Source organism: Sinocyclocheilus grahami, unplaced genomic scaffold (assembly GCF_001515645.1).
Source record: "Sinocyclocheilus grahami isolate Dianchi unplaced genomic scaffold, SAMN03320097.WGS_v1.1 scaffold979.1, whole genome shotgun sequence".
Taxonomy (NCBI): domain Eukaryota; kingdom Metazoa; phylum Chordata; class Actinopteri; order Cypriniformes; family Cyprinidae; genus Sinocyclocheilus; species Sinocyclocheilus grahami.
This window is the reverse complement of record NW_015506158.1, coordinates 384882-403100: the sequence shown is the minus strand read 5'-3', so window position 1 is coordinate 403100 and position 18219 is coordinate 384882. Positions and strand designations below refer to the sequence as shown.

The window sequence follows — 18219 nt, the reverse complement described above, 5'->3', positions numbered from 1 at the left end:
TGCCACAGTGGAGCGGGTCTCACGCCGAACAGCACGGTGAACGGCTGTGCTGTTTCCAATGAATGCAGTAGCTTATATAGTGTGCGCGTGAGGCGCTGGTGCGATCAAACAGCTGAAACATCAAATAGACTACTCCGTCATTTTTGGTCATACAGTAAAGGCATAATTCGAAACTGCAAAGTGCAAAGTGTTAGCAGTTTGAAAATTCAAGAATAATAGCAAAGTTAATAAGAATTCTTTCTAAATGCAGCACCGTTCTTATTTTGCTCTGCATAACCTGAACGAAAATTTTTATTTATTTTTTTGCTAAGAACGAACCGAAATGAAAACATTTAGCTTTTAATCTGTGTATTTAACAGCCTGGGAAACCTTCCCAGGGCAGTACCTTGCCTCACCGACTAAAATCCGGGCGCCCACTAAGGAGACGGCACCAGAGGTGAGGGGGCACAGTGACCGAGGTGGCCAGGCCGGTCCCCCTCAGCCCCCCCCCCCGTGGCGCCGACGCTGCGTCAGAAGTTTATGGACTGGGAAGAAAGTTTTAAAGCACTGTGACCTAAAACTAACATCTCAAACAGTCAAGGTACATTTGATATTTCATAATCTGAGCCCTTTATGCTCTGGAAATATTAAGCACAACACAGAAAATCAAAGTCTCATTTGAAACAAACCCACCTCCCTACGTCAGGCATGAGCTCCTTCAGGTCCTCTAGAGTGGGAGTTTTCTTCAGGAGTTTCTTGTACAGCGCTAGTGGGAAGTTCAGCTCCACTATAGTGAGGTTATAGATGGCCAATCCACAAACCACACCGATCAGATGGAACAAGTCAATGTCTTCAAATGTCTGCCATGTGTGAGATTGACATTTTCTCATCTTACATTACAGTAACATCATCAGTAGCATATCTGATATGCCTTGTGAGTGAGGCATGTACATATATATGTGACCCTGGAGCACAAAAGCAGTGTTAAGTCACTGGGGTATATTTGTAGCAATAGCCAACAATACATTGTATGGGTCAAAATTATCGATTTTTCTTTTATGCCAAAAATCATTAGGATATTAAGTAAAGATCATGTTCCATGAAGATATTTTGTAAATTTCCTACCGTAAATATATCAAAACTTAATGTTTGATTAGTAATATGCATTGCTAAGAACTTCATTTGGACAACTTTAAAGGCGATTTTCTCAATATTTAGATTTTTTTGCACCCTCAGATTCCAGATATTCAAATAGTTGTAGCTCGGCTAAATATTGTCCTATCCTAACAAACCATACATCAACGGAAAGCTCATTTATTCAATTATTTATTTATTCATATTATTTCGAACAATTGACCCTTATGACTGGTTTTGTGGTCCAGGGTCACACACACACACACACACACACACACACACATATATATATATATTATATCATATAGTATATATTTGTTATAAGATTGTCATTTTCACAAGCAACTTGTTTTCGATTCACTTCAATACATTTTGTTTGCCAAAAATTGAATGGGTTTGTTTAATTGACATTCGACTAAAAGATTAATTAAATTCTTAATGTTTTAAGGCTTAATATACACAACACAGAATTTCTGAAAAAAATTAAACCTTTTATATTATTGTAAAAAAAAAATGTTTTTATGAATTCAGATGATTAGACATGTTTTTTGATTATTAAAATTTTATTTAACAATTCAAATGGAATTCAGAAAAATTTAAACAAAAAACAGAATTTGGTAAAAATTCTAGAAAAAGGGTATTTCATAGAGACCTAAAAATGTAATTTGTTTTTTAAACTTGTTTTGATTACTAACATTTACTTAACCATTGACCAAAAAAAAAAAAAAAAAAAAGGAATCCAGAAAAGAAAAAAAAAAGAGAAAATGTAGGAAAAAATAAACGGATTTCGTTGGGTCCTAAACGACTTTAGAATTTTTTTTCTTGAAGGACACCGAGTGTGGGCATTTGTGCTTTTTTTACTGTACCTTGTGAGCGAACCAGATGAGTCTGGACTCCTCGTAGTATCTGAACATCCCATATTTAGGGTCCAAGAGTTCTTTCATGATGAGCAGGAAGAACTCTTTTCTCACACCGCCAGCGTCTACGGCCTCCTCTCCAACGAAGATCACCTGCAGAATAACACAATTAAAATCCGCCAAAGCAGCACTAAAGAGGAACAGATTGACACCAACTCATTTACCTTGAGCGGCTTCTTGTAATCAACGTTTTTGGACTTCCTCAGCACCTCCATGGAGTCCCCGACCACGTTTTCTCGGCGTACGATGAGGATGAGGCAGGGGTTTACTGACTCCACTCCTCCACCGGACAGGAACAGAGAGTGTAAGTTCTGTCTCTGAGCATGATCCACCGCCATCTGATCACAAACAGCACTGTCAGCTCACCGCGGTAAAACATGGTCAAATCATCAGATGAGGCAGATCACTCTCACCTGCATCTGGATCACAGCATCAGTCTGAAGCAGCGCCGTCTTTGCCTGAGCGTCAAAAACAAATGGGTATTGGCACATGGTCACCTGAGAGTTCATGACCTGCATAAAACAGACAACGAGAGACAGGAGAATGTGAGGATGTTATTGTATGTCTGTCCACAGCATTATGACTACTGTATTTACTGGAATTTAAGTTGCATTTTTTATCATCTGAAACGTGCTTCAGATGATTCATCACCTAACCTAAATGCACTAAACACTTTGTGCTGAATCATAGAGAGAAGTGAGCTTAAGTTTATTTGTATAGCACATTTCCCACAAGCTGGCAATTAAGTTTTGGTCTAGCGTTTACAACACATGTTGTTTATAATGAATACCACTAAAATTTATCTTTATATTTTATACTTACATTTTTCATTCTTGTTTTTTTTTCTGAATAGTCAAATTTAAAGCATTTATTGTGGAGTGAGGATAAATAAAATACATGTTTATCCACCTTTTTCTTCAAGTTTATTAGCCGCTATAGGGAAATAACGAGAAGAATAACAACGTGCAGTAAACAGTAAAACTCAATGTTCACAATTAAGATGATACATTGAACTAGACGAAATAACTAGCAACATGGGCACTATCTTCTCTAATACATTAGAAGCTGTTGCCCCCATCAAATTGAAAAAGGTTAGAGAAAAACATACTGCACCATGGTACAACAGTAATACCCATTCTCTCAAGAAAAAAACTCGTAGTCTTGAGCGCAAATGGAGAAAAACTAACTTGGAAGTTTTTAGAATTGCGTGGAAAAACAGTATGTCCAGCTATAGACAGGCTCTAAAAGCTGCCAGGGCCGAGCATATCCACAAACTCATAGAAAATAACCAAAACAATCCAAGGCGGATGAGATCAGAAGCTAGACCCATAGAATTTACAAAAGGCCGCAACCCATTTTTACGGCAAGAAAAGGTGGATAGTGTTTGTAAATGTTTTAACATTTTATTTACTGGTATTTTACATTATTATAGAATTAAATAATAAAATGTGACAGATGTGAATTATCGGTGTTTTTGTCTGTTATTTTCTCTCAACAATGCAAAAACATTGGTAATTCTGTATTTTGGTAATACCATATTTTGGTAATACGGTAATTCACAGATTGAAAGATGCAGAAAAGTATCATTTTTAAACCACTAGTGGCAGCAAACAGATCATCCAAAATAATAGTAAGTTTCAAACATGACCCAATTCAGTTTGGTGCAGTTAGTAGCAAAGGATTTACACACTTCACAATGTAGTTACTGTAAATTATCATAAAATTCAGAAGTGTATAATGATTTCCTTTGAACAATGCAGAAAACTCACCACAGAGAACATCTGCTGCTGAAACCAGGTGACATAATCATTCCTGATGTCAATGAGCTCATCCAGCTCATGAATATAAAACTTGTCATACTGGATGATCTGGCCAGCACGCTCATTAACCTGCAGCACGAAAATCAGAATGATATTAGCAAATAATAAAAAATAAAAATAACTGCATTTCACCTCTTCTCTAGCCTGCTTCCTAATCTAGTTGCATAATAAAGCTGCAACTGTGCATTATGACTATCGTTGGTTCTTTGACAAATAGCTTTGGATAAAAGCATCTGCTAACTGCTAAATGTAAAGCAATATTACAGAATTTCCTTTTTCAAAAGACAGGATGTGTTCCAATTCACAAATTTATGCGACACACACTAAAATGATTAATGTTCCTGAATAATGTAAAGAACATCAGAGTATATAATATAAATGATGGCATACTCTTTTAATGTACTATGATTTGGGACACACTAATTCTAATTTTAGTATTTAGGATGGATGTTATGTGAATTGGGGCACAGCCAATGTCTACGTTTACAACTGTGGTGCTCACCGAGTGGAGGACCTCCAGGAATTTGAGTGAGGTGTGCAGGAAGCAGGTGAAGATCCTCTGTTCAGAAAGAGGAATTCCCAGTTTCTGCATCCGCAGCAGATACACCACCACCTCCTTGTACAGCTCCACCAGCCTCTGGAAGACCGCTGGCTCAAACTTTGACCACCAGTTTCCTTAAAAAACACAAAAATAACAACGATTGATTGAAAATGTCAACAAAAACCACTCATGTGAAATGCGCAGGCCACAGATTTTAACCACGAGCTAGCCTGAAAGTTTGAAGTAGCTGTAAAATCTTGAAGTCTAAAGTTTGGTTGGTTTTATATGCATGCATTATTTGCATGAAAATTTGGGGGAGAAAATTTGCATATTTGGCAAGAAAGTGTCACAATGCAAAAAAAAAAAAAAGAAAAAAAAGAAAAGAAAAGATTAGTAGATATAATTTTGTTTTCCATTTAATATTGGGGTGAAGTATGATGACTCAGACATTTCCCTAATGAGATTAAAACTAATTAATTAAATTAAAAGGGAAAATGATCCCTTAGAAAGAAATTATTCTTAAATGTGGCCATTGTGTACATGCATGCAGTTGCAAACTTGTTTTTTCACTTCAAAAAACAAAACCAGCCTAGAATGTAAAGATCCAACTGGTCTGGAAATTTTCCGATGCAGGAGAAGAAGTCTTAAAGAAGTCTGTGAAGTATATTTGTGTCCTCCATTAATGAAGAACAGTCTAAAAATGCTTCACTTTATATATGTGACCCTGGACAACAAAACCAGTTATAAGGGTCAATTTTTTTTAATTGAAATGTATACATCATCTTAAAGTTGAATAAATAAGCTTTCCATTGATGTATGGTTTGATAGGATAGGACAATATTTGTTGTCCTAAGATACAACTATTTCAAATTCTGGAATCTGAGGGTGCAAAAAAATCTAAATATTCAGAAAATCGCCTTTAAAGTTGTCCAAATGAAAACCTTAGCAATGCTTATTACTACTCAAAAATTAAGTTTTGATATATTTACGGTAGGAAATTTACAAAATATCTTCATGGAACATGATCTTTACTTAATATCCTAATGATTTTTGGCATAAATGAAAAATCAATAATTTTAACCCATACAATGTATTGTTGGCTATTGCTACAAATATCCCAGCGACTTAACACTGCTTTTGTGCTCCAGGGTCCCATATAGCCTTTCTGTGCTCAGTCAACGTATGATACAGGGCGAGTTTGGTAAAATAGCTGTTTTTGGCCAACCAAAATATTGTTTGGTGTTATGATGAAGCCTAACAAACAGAACTCCTCTCATAGAAGACGGGACATACCGAGCACTTTGAGGGGGGCGTCCTTCAGGCTTACGACGGCCTTGGCGAAGGGAATAGTGAGGGTTGTGTAGTTGTTGGGGTTGCTGAGGAGTGGACACTCGGGCAGCGTGAGGTACAGTCTCAGAGCCTCAATGTCTGGAGGAGAACTGCTCAATCTGGGGAGGAGATTCTTCTCCAAACTAGCAGCTACCTGTATAAGGATTAGCCATGCACTGGTTACAACAAGAATGAAGATCACTTAGCAATACAACCAATAATGAAAGTTTGCTGAATATTTACTCACCCTTAAGTCATCAAACAGTTTGTTTCTTTATCAGATTTGGAGAAATGTAGCATCACTTGCTCATCAATGGATGCTCTGCAGTGAATGGGTGCCGTCAGAATGAGAGTCCAAACAGCTGATAAAAACATCACAATAATCCACAAGCAATCCACAGCACTCCAGTTCATCAGTTAATGCCTGTTAAAGCTGCGTGTTTGTAAGAAACAAATCCTTCATTAAGATGTTTTTAATTTCAAATCACTGCTTCTGGCTAAAATATGAGTCCTCTATCCATAATATTGCTTTCTTCAGTGAAAGTAGGGATGCACGATATATCGGCCACCATATCGGTATCGGCCGATAAATGCTCATTTTTTCTGTTATCGGTATCGGCCTGATAAGAAAATTTGGCCGATATCTTAAAGCCGATAAATAATGCATTATTTCCTTCAGAGACACTTCAGATGCGCGCTGTTCGTTTGCAGCCTTTTGTGCAATTGTACATTGTAATATTGTGTTTATTTGATGTATATCTGATGTATCTCATATAGAATGCGTTTGGTAAAGTTAAAAGAGCGCTTCAGTTTACCAGTGATCATCTTTAGCTCAGCACACGCAGCCCAAACAGCAGTGCACAACATTAATAACTATGAGAAAAAAAGAAAAGATTAGTAGATATAATTTTGTTTTCCATTTAATATTGGGGTGAAGTATGATGACTCAGACATTTCCCTAATGTGATTAAAACTAATTAATTAAATTAAAAGGGAAAATGATCCCTTAGAAAGAAATTATTCTTAAATGTGGCCATTGTGTACATGCATGCAGTTGCAAACTTGTTTTTTCACTTCAAAAAACAAAACCAGCCTAGAATGTAAAGATCCAACTGGTCTGGAAATTTTCCGATGCAGGAGAAGAAGTCTTAAAGAAGTCTGTGAAGTATATTTGTGTCCTCCATTAATGAAGAACAGTCTAAAAATGCTTCACTTTATATATGTGACCCTGGACAACAAAACCAGTTATAAGGGTCAATTTTTTTTAATTGAAATGTATACATCATCTTAAAGTTGAATAAATAAGCTTTCCATTGATGTATGGTTTGATAGGATAGGACAATATTTGTTGTCCTAAGATACAACTATTTCAAATTCTGGAATCTGAGGGTGCAAAAAAATCTAAATATTCAGAAAATCGCCTTTAAAGTTGTCCAAATGAAAACCTTAGCAATGCTTATTACTACTCAAAAATTAAGTTTTGATATATTTACGGTAGGAAATTTACAAAATATCTTCATGGAACATGATCTTTACTTAATATCCTAATGATTTTTGGCATAAATGAAAAATCAATAATTTTAACCCATACAATGTATTGTTGGCTATTGCTACAAATATCCCAGCGACTTAACACTGCTTTTGTGCTCCAGGGTCCCATATAGCCTTTCTGTGCTCAGTCAACGTATGATACAGGGCGAGTTTGGTAAAATAGCTGTTTTTGGCCAACCAAAATATTGTTTGGTGTTATGATGAAGCCTAACAAACAGAACTCCTCTCATAGAAGACGGGACATACCGAGCACTTTGAGGGGGGCGTCCTTCAGGCTTACGACGGCCTTGGCGAAGGGAATAGTGAGGGTTGTGTAGTTGTTGGGGTTGCTGAGGAGTGGACACTCGGGCAGCGTGAGGTACAGTCTCAGAGCCTCAATGTCTGGAGGAGAACTGCTCAATCTGGGGAGGAGATTCTTCTCCAAACTAGCAGCTACCTGTATAAGGATTAGCCATGCACTGGTTACAACAAGAATGAAGATCACTTAGCAATACAACCAATAATGAAAGTTTGCTGAATATTTACTCACCCTTAAGTCATCAAACAGTTTGTTTCTTTATCAGATTTGGAGAAATGTAGCATCACTTGCTCATCAATGGATGCTCTGCAGTGAATGGGTGCCGTCAGAATGAGAGTCCAAACAGCTGATAAAAACATCACAATAATCCACAAGCAATCCACAGCACTCCAGTTCATCAGTTAATGCCTGTTAAAGCTGCGTGTTTGTAAGAAACAAATCCTTCATTAAGATGTTTTTAATTTCAAATCACTGCTTCTGGCTAAAATATGAGTCCTCTATCCATAATATTGCTTTCTGTGAAAGTCATCTGATCTGAATCAGGAGAGAAAACTACACAGATCAAGCACAGTTTACAAGACAAAACGGTCCGAAACAGCTCTAAACAAATATGTGGGTGGATTTTCATGTGAGAGGACAACAGGAGATGGACTTTTTCACTGGATGAAGTAATATTATGGATTCATGTTTTGGCCAGAAGCAAAGGTCTAAAGTTTAAAAGCCTTAAAGATGGATTTGTTTCTTACAAACATGCAGCTTCTCACTTCACAAGATGTTAACTGATGGACGGGAGTGGTGTGGATTACTTGTGGATTATTGTGATGTTTTTATCAGCTGTTTGGACTCTCATTCTGACGGCACCCATTCACTACAGAGCATCTATTGCTGAGACACTGATGCAATGCTACATTTCTCCAAATCTGATGAAGAGACAAACTCATCCTAATCTTGGACGGCCTGAGGGAGAGTACATTTTCAGAAAATATTAATTTTGGGAAAAACTTCTTCTTTAGAGTTACCGTACGTCTTCTGAATGAGATAAAATGACAAAAAAACAAGTGACTCACAATTTGTGAGATTTGTGGGTAATCGGGCTGGATGAGTCTGTGGTAGAGCAGGCGAGCCGTGTTAACGTCTACACCTGAGCACTTACTGCTAGTGCTGTAGTGATCTGGATTACTGCAGAACAAAACACTCTCATTAGAGAAAAGATCATCAGCTATTTATAAGGTTTACACAAAGTAATATAACGTATTAAATGCATAACGGCTTAGTTACCTTCCAGACAGAAAGCTTCCATTGAGACAACTTGCTGAAGAGAACACAAGATCAATCTCACTACAAGAGACATAAAACACATTATCAGTATGGTGGACTGTTTTATTAAGCTTTCATTTGAATTTAGGTTAAACTTAGACCGAGTTTCATCGACACACCTTAATTTAATAATGAATGTAAAAAGCAGTACTTGGTGATTTCTGGTGATAGTCTCCCATAGCCGTGATTGAGCCATTTTTGGATGAGGTCATCACTGAGCGTGTATATCTGTCCATCAGGTCTGGTTATCCGCACATCAACTGGAGGGCTGTCGTCCTACAGCAATACAGTGGAGTCATTTAAACAGGAACATCAGCGAGTGGCTAATCGCTACAACGGGAACTGGACAAACTAACACATACGGCACATTTTTAAAATACATTTCACAGTTTTGGACGATGACCTGTTATGTTAACATGTAAAACAGGATTTGGGCAGACTGGAAATAACTTTTATAACTTCATCCTGACAAAACACAATACCTGTGGATTGTACTTTTACCATATAATACCATAAAACAAATACAAACTAGACAGTTGTTCCCGTTTCATTTTGGTACCATCACAGAAATATTATTGTAAATATAAGCATCTCATTGGATATTGTTAAGCAGTTGTTCAATGTTCACACTTTTTTCCTTCATTCACTGCATGATTTTAAGGCAACATGAAATTAAAGGTGAAGCCGAGAGCAAGATATGCCTCGTCATATTTTCTGCATTTAGCTTTTAAATGACCAGCACCTGCCTGGGTCTGTGCGACTTCATCTATGGCTTTTCTCTTCCCTTTCACAAACCGATCCATCTCCCATTCTAAGTCACGTCCTTTGGCTGTTTATGGTTTTATTTCTTTTCTTTTTCTGCTGATGGCCCGCGCTCGACTTGAAGCAGCGCTGCTTAGACCGATGGGTGTGTGTCATCAAAGTACTGCGAGAGCTATAAGAGAGCGCGGACGTCTCCTTATGCTTTCTCTCGCTGTACTTTGATGTCATACACCGATCGATCTTCAAGTCGAACACATCTCTTTATGTGTAATTGCAGCCTCTGCGATTGAAAAATCAAGTTTTTTCATATCGCGATATTATCGCAAATGCAATTAATCGTTCAGCCCTACTCATCAGTACATGCTGCTCTGAAAAATGTATTGTTTATGATGCATCATCTAAATGTTATAATTTTCTCAAATTTTCTGATGAAACAAAGGCTGTGTGAGCCGTGGGGAAATAATATTAACCAATAACAGCATTATTTATAGCACTTTTCATCTAATTTTAGATCACCTTTAGTTTGACCCTTGACCTCTACGTCTCATACCTGAGGTAAAGCGTAGTGAGCGAAGCTCTGATCTCCTCCAGCGTAGATCCTCTTCACACAGAAACTCTGCTCCGCCTCTGAAATACACAACCCCGTCAAATCTGAAACATCAAAACATGGTTTTCCTGGGGCGAGTCTCAATCAGCTCCATGAATCAGTACATAGATTCACAGTATACACACTGGGACACCGATGGGTGAACAAAAGTGCTCATGTATAAGTGCAACTCAACTCTGTGTGATCTAGAGTTACATTTGCGTAGAAAAAGTTATTGGATTTACTGACATGCATGGAGCAAAGCCTTCAGCATAAAGATCAAAGTCAATACATTGCATGCATTTGAGAAACACTGAGAAGGATAGCTGTCAGAGAAATTAATTCTGCTGAAAGACTTCATGTAGACAACCCACCTACTTCCATAGGTACAGGATCAGTATGTGCTCGACAGCAGCCCTTCACAGGGGCGGGACTTATCCTATTGCAGGTCGAACGGGTTCCTAGCTGTCCATTACCGCCGAGACCAAACGAGTCAATCTTTCCTGATGAAGGGATGAACGCCAAAGTGTGCTGCCTTACATGCAGGTGAAAACGAAAGCAATTCATGTTCTTCATGAGAAATACGAGACTCTTGAAAGTAGCCTCAAGCTTTCATACAGAAAACTAAGACAGACATAAAATTAAACAATCATTATGGATGCTTTGATACTTACCTACCACAAGCTATATGTGCAACCACATTTCCCATGAGTTCAAACACCTTCCTGGGGTTCACCTCATGGTTTGAGGTGTTGTGTCCCAGCTGACCGTAACCACCCGCTCCAAATGTAAAAACACCTCCCTCCTACACAAACAAAATTACTAATTACGAATCATGTAGCGCTAAACCTGTTTATACTATATAGCAAATCTCAACTGCCTGATTTCTTAAAATTTGTCACAAATTTAATTATATTATCACTCAGCTCTTTATTTAAAGTTGTAGCCTATACACCAGTATGTCCAACTTCACATACACAAACAAACAGTATAATCACGTAAAGCAAAATCTATCTATATTATTGTCCAGCTCTTTATATAAAGTTGAATATATAAGTGCGCCCAACTTTATTTGCATACATATAGCATATTTATGTAAATCAATATTTTTTGGGAAACTTAACACGTTATTTAATTGCAAATTGTAACTATATTATCGCCCAGCTCTTTATATAAAGTTGGATATACAAGTACGTCCAACTTTATTCAAATACATACAGTATACTCAAGTAAAGCGATATTTTATCGCAAATTTGATTCACATTTCAACACAAAATGTAGCTATATTATCTCCCAGCTCTTTATATAAAGCAGGATATATAGCACGTCCAACTTTATGCACATACAAATACTACACTCATATTACTACACTTATAATCATATTTTTTTCCAAGCTCATTTTACACATTTTAAACCACATCAATCTTAATAACTACTATTAATTTGTTTATAATCACTTACAAGTGATATATAATAGTAATGAGGGCTAGAAGAGAAAAACATCTTCTACTCAAGATGTGCATAATTATTAAGCAGGTTTTCTTATACAGGCGAAATGGACCAAAAAGTTAAAAATTATTTATTGACCATGGGAAGGATGCAACACTATAAATTTAGCAAAATTAAGGCATGACCTTTGGATAAGAAATGCTAATCGGGGCAGCAGGGTCACAAAAACTGGGTAAGAAGAAAAGCTATTAACTGCAAAAGACTGAGAATTAAGGCATTAAATCATTGATTTAATTAGGCATTAAATCAAGAATTAAACCATCAGGAAACCTTTAGTCTCCAGAGCCAACATTTTTCAGAGCTGCAAATTACCTGGAGTTTCCAGAATAATAATTATGCAAGCACTGTACTATATGGCATATCTCAACTGCTTGCCTTGTATCATAGCAAAATATAAACTATATTACTGTCCAACTCTAATCTGCTAAATGTAACTATAAGGCATAAATATGCTGAGATACTATAAACATTAACATGAATATCTGCAAAGCAGCTTTGTGTATTGAGAAAAGTGCTATACACATAATTTGACCTGATTTCATCAAAACCTACCCGTATACGTTTCTATGGAATGGATATACAGCATTAAATAAGTAATCATAAACTACACGGTTCATAATTAAGCCCTTATAGTAAGCCATCATACCTTCGTTAATACAGCCGTGTGGTCCTCTCCACAGCATACGTAAACGACCCGTTGGGACCTGAGAGTCTTCAGTAAGGCAGGGAAATAGCGATCTGAGGAACACCACGCATCCCATCATACAACTTTTTACACCAGAGAAAACTCAAATGAATGTCTAAAGTGTTTGTTTTACCATCATTGTCACTGAGGCCCAGCTGGCCAAACTTGTTTCGTCCCCAGCCGAAAACAGCCCCAGACAGCGTGAGCCCGAAGCTGTGAGCGCCCCCTGCAGATATCTGGGCAAATGGGACGCCCTGCAAAGACTGAATGACTTGTGGGGAGGAGACGCTGGCTCCCTGCATCCCGAGCCCCAGCTGTCCATATTTATTTTGGCCCCAGGAGAATATCTGACCTCCTTGAGCGGGAATAATGTTGCATAATTAGGGTAAAGAGGGCACAATAATCAGGTTTAGAAATGTTTAGTGTTTAAGTCAGAATCATACCTCTGGCTAAAGCAAGGGAATGGCAGTATCCACAGGCCACCTGGGCAATGTGAAGCTCTGATAAACTCTTGACAGTTCTGAGAGGAGAGAACAGAAACACAGTGGCTACGCCATGCAGCTAGACTATGATCGTCATCTTTGTCTACACGTTTTTTGGTACAGATCCAGCATTTTTTTTTTTTGTCAAATATATGCAAAATATGTTGTAAACAGAGCAAACTCATTTACATAAATATATTTTATACCAATGTTTTTTGGCCATTTTTGCATATTTCTGAAAATATATAGAAATATATATATATATATATATATATATGGAGGGCAAAAATATAAAATATATTTGAATTGAAGAAAATACATTCCATATGTCATATTTGAAGAAAAACTTTATTTTTGTGTATAACACATGTGAATATAACATCTTTGAATAAAAACATACTCTATTAAATCATCAATCAATGTTTTTTGAACACCAATCATTTAAAAACATTTTACAGTATATAAAACAATTAAACTTAAATCATTACAAATCTAGTTCTGATCTCTTACCTCGTAATAGAAAATGTAGCCTTGCTGATTTTTATTCAATTGTGTTATATGTTTACATGTCTTATAGACACCAAAAAAAGTTTCTCAACAAATGTGACTGTATTGTAATATATAGAGCGTAAAACAAATTATTATTATTTTTTTTTGCAGTACAGGCAAACCCATCAAAGAGGCGATAATACTGAGATATTTAGTACTTCTAGGGGTTAAAAGGTGCATGTTTCTTACTACCTGGGTATACGGATACAATCTTCAATGTTCGAAAGTCCGAGCTGCCTGTCTGAGCCCAGACCCCATGCAAACACTTGTCCTTTATCATTCAGAGCCAGAGTATGAGCTGCACCGCAAGACACGGACACAATGTTCTGAGCATCCAGAGACACGACCTGTTCTAGAGAGGGGATGTAAACATATAACAGCGTTTGAGTGAATTATACAGATGCACTACATTAAATACTCGCCTGGCCAATATATTGTGTGTCTTATTTCAATATGTTGCATCTGCTACAGCAAAATTCATTTGTATAATAATAATGTTCATTATTGAAAGTTTATTGTATTTTTAAGCATTTGCTATTGTCTGTTTTTATATGTTTTGATCCTTTGGCTTGTGAAACAGTGATGCAAATAAAGGACCATTTCAAAGCATCTTGATGTTTATATGGTCTGTGCTTGACACTTCTAGATCACCGAGTTAGAGGTCATGCGACATTAAGGAACTGACAGTTGTTAGAACAGCAGTCAATGTCACACTGACTGACCTGTATGTGCTTCTGTGGAAATGATAATATGTTACAACATCCATCAGATTGATTTCAGAGGAAGTACAGACTGTTTCATTGATATAACCTAAAATAACCCAGTGTTTTCGAACAGGGAAAGTTTGTGGGATTGTGATGCACTACCAAAAAGGCCAGTTTTTTTTTTTTATTCAGCAAGGATGCATTAAATTGATCCAAAGTGACAGTAAAAACATTTATAATGCTACAGAAATTCATTATTTCAAATAAATGATATTGTTTTGAACTTTCTATTCAACACAGATTCCTGAAAAAAAAAAAAATGTATCACGGTTTCCACATAAATGTTGTGCAGCACAACTGTTTTCAACATTGATAATAATCAGAAATGTTTCTTGAGCAGCAAATCAGTATATTAGAATGATTTCTGAAGATCATGTGACACTGAAGACTGCAGTAATGATGCTGTGATCACAGGAATAAATTATATTTTACTATATATTCACATAGAAAGCATTTAATATTTTATATTAAAAATATTGATATTAAAAGTCAAGTCAAAGTTAATTTATAAAGCACTTTTTTTTAAACAACATGCGTTTACCAAAGTGCTGTACAAGCATGAATAAGGCAATATGACAAATAGAATAACGAAGTTAAAAATATTATGAAACATTATAGAATATGTCAAATAAATAAATGTCAAATAAAATAGCAGCTCTCACACAGTGTTAAACGCCATACTATAAAAGTAGGTTTTTAAGCTAGACTTAAAAACAGTAAGTGTTTGGGCCTTTCTAACATGTAAAGGCAAATTATTCCAAAGTCTAGGGCCCGCCACTGCAAACGCAGTCACCCTGCTCTTCAGTCTTACACGAGGGACAACTAACAATGAATGGTCAGCGGACCTAAGTCCCCTCGACGGAGCATATGGCTGTATTAAGTCTGAGAGGTATGTCAGTGCCAGATCATTCAATGATTAAAAACTAAGATTAAAATCTTAAAATCAATTCTAAAACGGACAGGAAGCCAATGAAGAGAGGCCAAAATGGGAGTAATATGTTCCCGCTTTTGTGTTCTGCAGCATTCTGAACCATCTGCAGTCTGGTGAGGGAGGCCTGACTAATGCCTACATGAGGTCCATTACAGTAGTCAAGACGGGATGAAATAAAAATGTGTATAATTCTTTCAAAATCTTTGAAACTCAGAAAAGATTTAACTTTAGAAAGGTGCCTCAGCTGGAAAAAACTAGATTTAATTACCAAATTAATCTGTTTATCCAGTTTAAAATCATTATCCATTAAAACACCCAAGTTTTTTTTTTTACAGAGGCCTTCACAAATGGTTTTAAAACACCTAAATCCAGTTCAGGAGACCCACAGGCACCCCCTGGAGTAAACAATATAACTACCGTCTTATCCTCGTTAAATTTTACTGCCATCCAGGCTTTAATTTCCTCAAGGCAACACAAAAGTGGCGCTACAGAATTTGGATGTTTTTGTTTCAATGGCAGATATAATTGTGTATCTTCTGCATAACAATGAAACAAAATATGATACTTCCTGAAAATGGATCCTAGAGGAAGTATATATAAAGAAAATAGAATAGGCCCCAAAATGGAGCCCTGGGGGATATTATATAAAAAATATATATTAATAAAATATTTCACAATTTAGCAGTTTTTACTGTATTTTTATCAAATAAATGCATCGTTCGGGACAAAAATGGGACAAATTCAAACAATTAAACGCTTTACTCAGAACTTAAATACAAAACTGATTCAATAAAACAATCATTCATATATTATTCTCAGGGGACAATTTTGGGTCAGCATGAAATTCTGTCTAAGATGCACTTTACATAAAATTTATAAAAAGTGCAAGGCATGATTTAATCCAGCAGGATCATAAAAAGTGTGCGTATTAGAGAGAAACCACCTTAATATTACCTTATTAAAAATTGTGAAAAATAAGAGGGATTGATGACATCAGTCACAACGACTTGAAGTGAATCATGTAATTAAGATCAAGTAATTACATTAATAATGGCAAAATATTCTAATGTTAGTAAAGTGTCTTTGTGGCCTTACCTGGTTTCTTGCGTGCTTTGTCATGCCCCAGCTGTCCCAGGTCATTGCAGCCGCAGGTGTACACCGTCCCGTCCTCCAGCAGAAAGACGCTGTGACGTCTGCCGCATCCCACATCCCTCACACGCTTGCCCTCGAAGAACTCGCATTTCCTCGGCTCCAGCACTATCTCCTCATCAATCCCACCCAAACCCAGCTGCCCGTACGAGGCATTCCCCCAGCACAGCATGACGAGTGACGGGCTGTATGGCCGCTCTCTTCCGCAGGTGAAGACCTACAGGTGAAGACCTACAGGTTCAGCCGCTTCTCACACACACACACACACACACACACACACACTCTCTCACACACACGCACACACACTCTTTCTCACACACACACACACACACTCTCTCTCTCTCTCTCTCACACACACTCTCTCTCACACACACACACACTCTCTCTTATTTTAAGATAAAATAACTAAAAATAAAATAATAATAATAATTTATAATTTTTTAGATTGCATACAGGGTATGAAAATGGGAACACAGGGCTTTAACGATAAAAATTTAAATAGAAAATGTAATCAAAATTATAGATAAGAAAAAAAAAAGAAAATTGTGACAAAGTTATTAAATAATTAATTGTAAGGTAAACAGTCACAATTACTTTGTTTTTTTTTATTAATTTTTTTTGTTCCGTGACAGAAACAAGCTTCCATAGTTGCACAAAAGTACAAAACTGTACCTAATTACATTACATATATATATATATATATATATATATATATATATATATATATATATATATAAAACCGTGTGCATGCATTAATGCATGTAAAATACATTATGAATCTGAGTCCCAAATTTTATACTGCCACCAATACTTTATACTTATATACTTTATATACTACACTATACTATAACCATATACTCTAAACCACATACCCTAGAAGTAATTAAACTCACAAACCTCTCATATACCATTACCCTGATTGATGTCTGCAATCACTAGGTTACAAACCTAACCAAGTAGCCTAATAATAGCATAGCTGCTGCCACAGTTGTCAATGGGTGCCACGGTTTAAACAGATGAAAATGAAAGCGTGCAAAGTCCCGCATTGAAAAGAAAGTTCTCTCTAGAAAGTTCAGTTTGAGGGAGGTGTGTACATAAACCTTTATTGCACAACACAGCTTACAGTCAAACACTATTAGTGGACGCAAATAAAGCGGGTACTACAGCTTTAAGAGCTTAAAGATACATGTAACTCTTTTATACCAAATAGCAACACTGTATCGAATTCTAAACTTCGAACCACGTGACGCACGCAAGATTTAAATACCCTATGACGTGTGTGAAAGAAAAGACCGTTAAAACGGTTGGTGTTTAAACGCAGTCCTGAGGGAATGTCAGCTAAATTCTGATGAGCGCAAAACTGTGTGTGTTTGTTTTCATGACCGCTTTTCAAAATAAAATAAACCACACCTCACTACTGTTGCGCACGAATTTGTGCCTTTAATAAGACTACAAACACATACTCCCATCAGTGCCTGTTACACGTCGCTAGTTCACCGCTACATTTCTGCACCCACGCGCGTTTATCAGTCATAAATCCTGCTTTTTCTTACCTGTTGCGATGTAATATAACGCTCCTGTGGACGCGTCCAGCACACGTTGAGTTTATGTTTACATCGACGTTAACGCAGATATGTTTGTACTGTCATGACAGACTGAAAGAGCGCCAGCAGCAGAATGAACGCGAAGCTACGGTAATATTCCAGAGCCTTTGTGACGCCGGATGTGACGACACACGCAAGCGGAACTGCTGCACGCACATAACAATAACAATAACAATGATGAATTCCGTTGATATTTTGCTTTCTTTTCACGATATGTTGTACATGTCTAGGCTGTTGTTGTCAACATGTATTTTGTTAAAGTATATTACTTTAAGAAACAAACAATCAACTTTTAAAGTGTGTCTAATACAA

At 36.8% G+C, this 18219-nt stretch overlaps 1 protein-coding gene across 1 annotated transcript in view; it reads right to left on the bottom strand.

The window, feature by feature from the left end:
* Nucleotides 1-18001, bottom strand: part of herc4 (HECT and RLD domain containing E3 ubiquitin protein ligase 4) — a 22383-nt gene extending 4382 nt beyond the window's left edge. The window contains exons 1-19 of the mRNA XM_016250255.1: nt 17857-18001; nt 16250-16520; nt 13652-13811; nt 12872-12948; nt 12562-12783; nt 12390-12481; nt 10909-11039; nt 10609-10769; nt 10199-10275; nt 9038-9162; nt 8848-8907; nt 8637-8748; nt 7518-7707; nt 4353-4525; nt 3800-3919; nt 2444-2542; nt 2195-2368; nt 1980-2123; nt 673-839 (exon numbers count right to left, since the gene is read on the bottom strand). Of these exons, the coding sequence (XP_016105741.1) occupies nt 673-839; nt 1980-2123; nt 2195-2368; nt 2444-2542; nt 3800-3919; nt 4353-4525; nt 7518-7707; nt 8637-8748; nt 8848-8907; nt 9038-9162; nt 10199-10275; nt 10609-10769; nt 10909-11039; nt 12390-12481; nt 12562-12783; nt 12872-12948; nt 13652-13811; nt 16250-16475 (2510 nt within the window). The 5' untranslated portion in view covers nt 16476-16520; nt 17857-18001. The remainder of the gene's footprint in view (nt 1-672; nt 840-1979; nt 2124-2194; nt 2369-2443; nt 2543-3799; nt 3920-4352; nt 4526-7517; nt 7708-8636; nt 8749-8847; nt 8908-9037; nt 9163-10198; nt 10276-10608; nt 10770-10908; nt 11040-12389; nt 12482-12561; nt 12784-12871; nt 12949-13651; nt 13812-16249; nt 16521-17856) is intronic.
* Nucleotides 18002-18219: the final 218 nt, after the last annotated feature.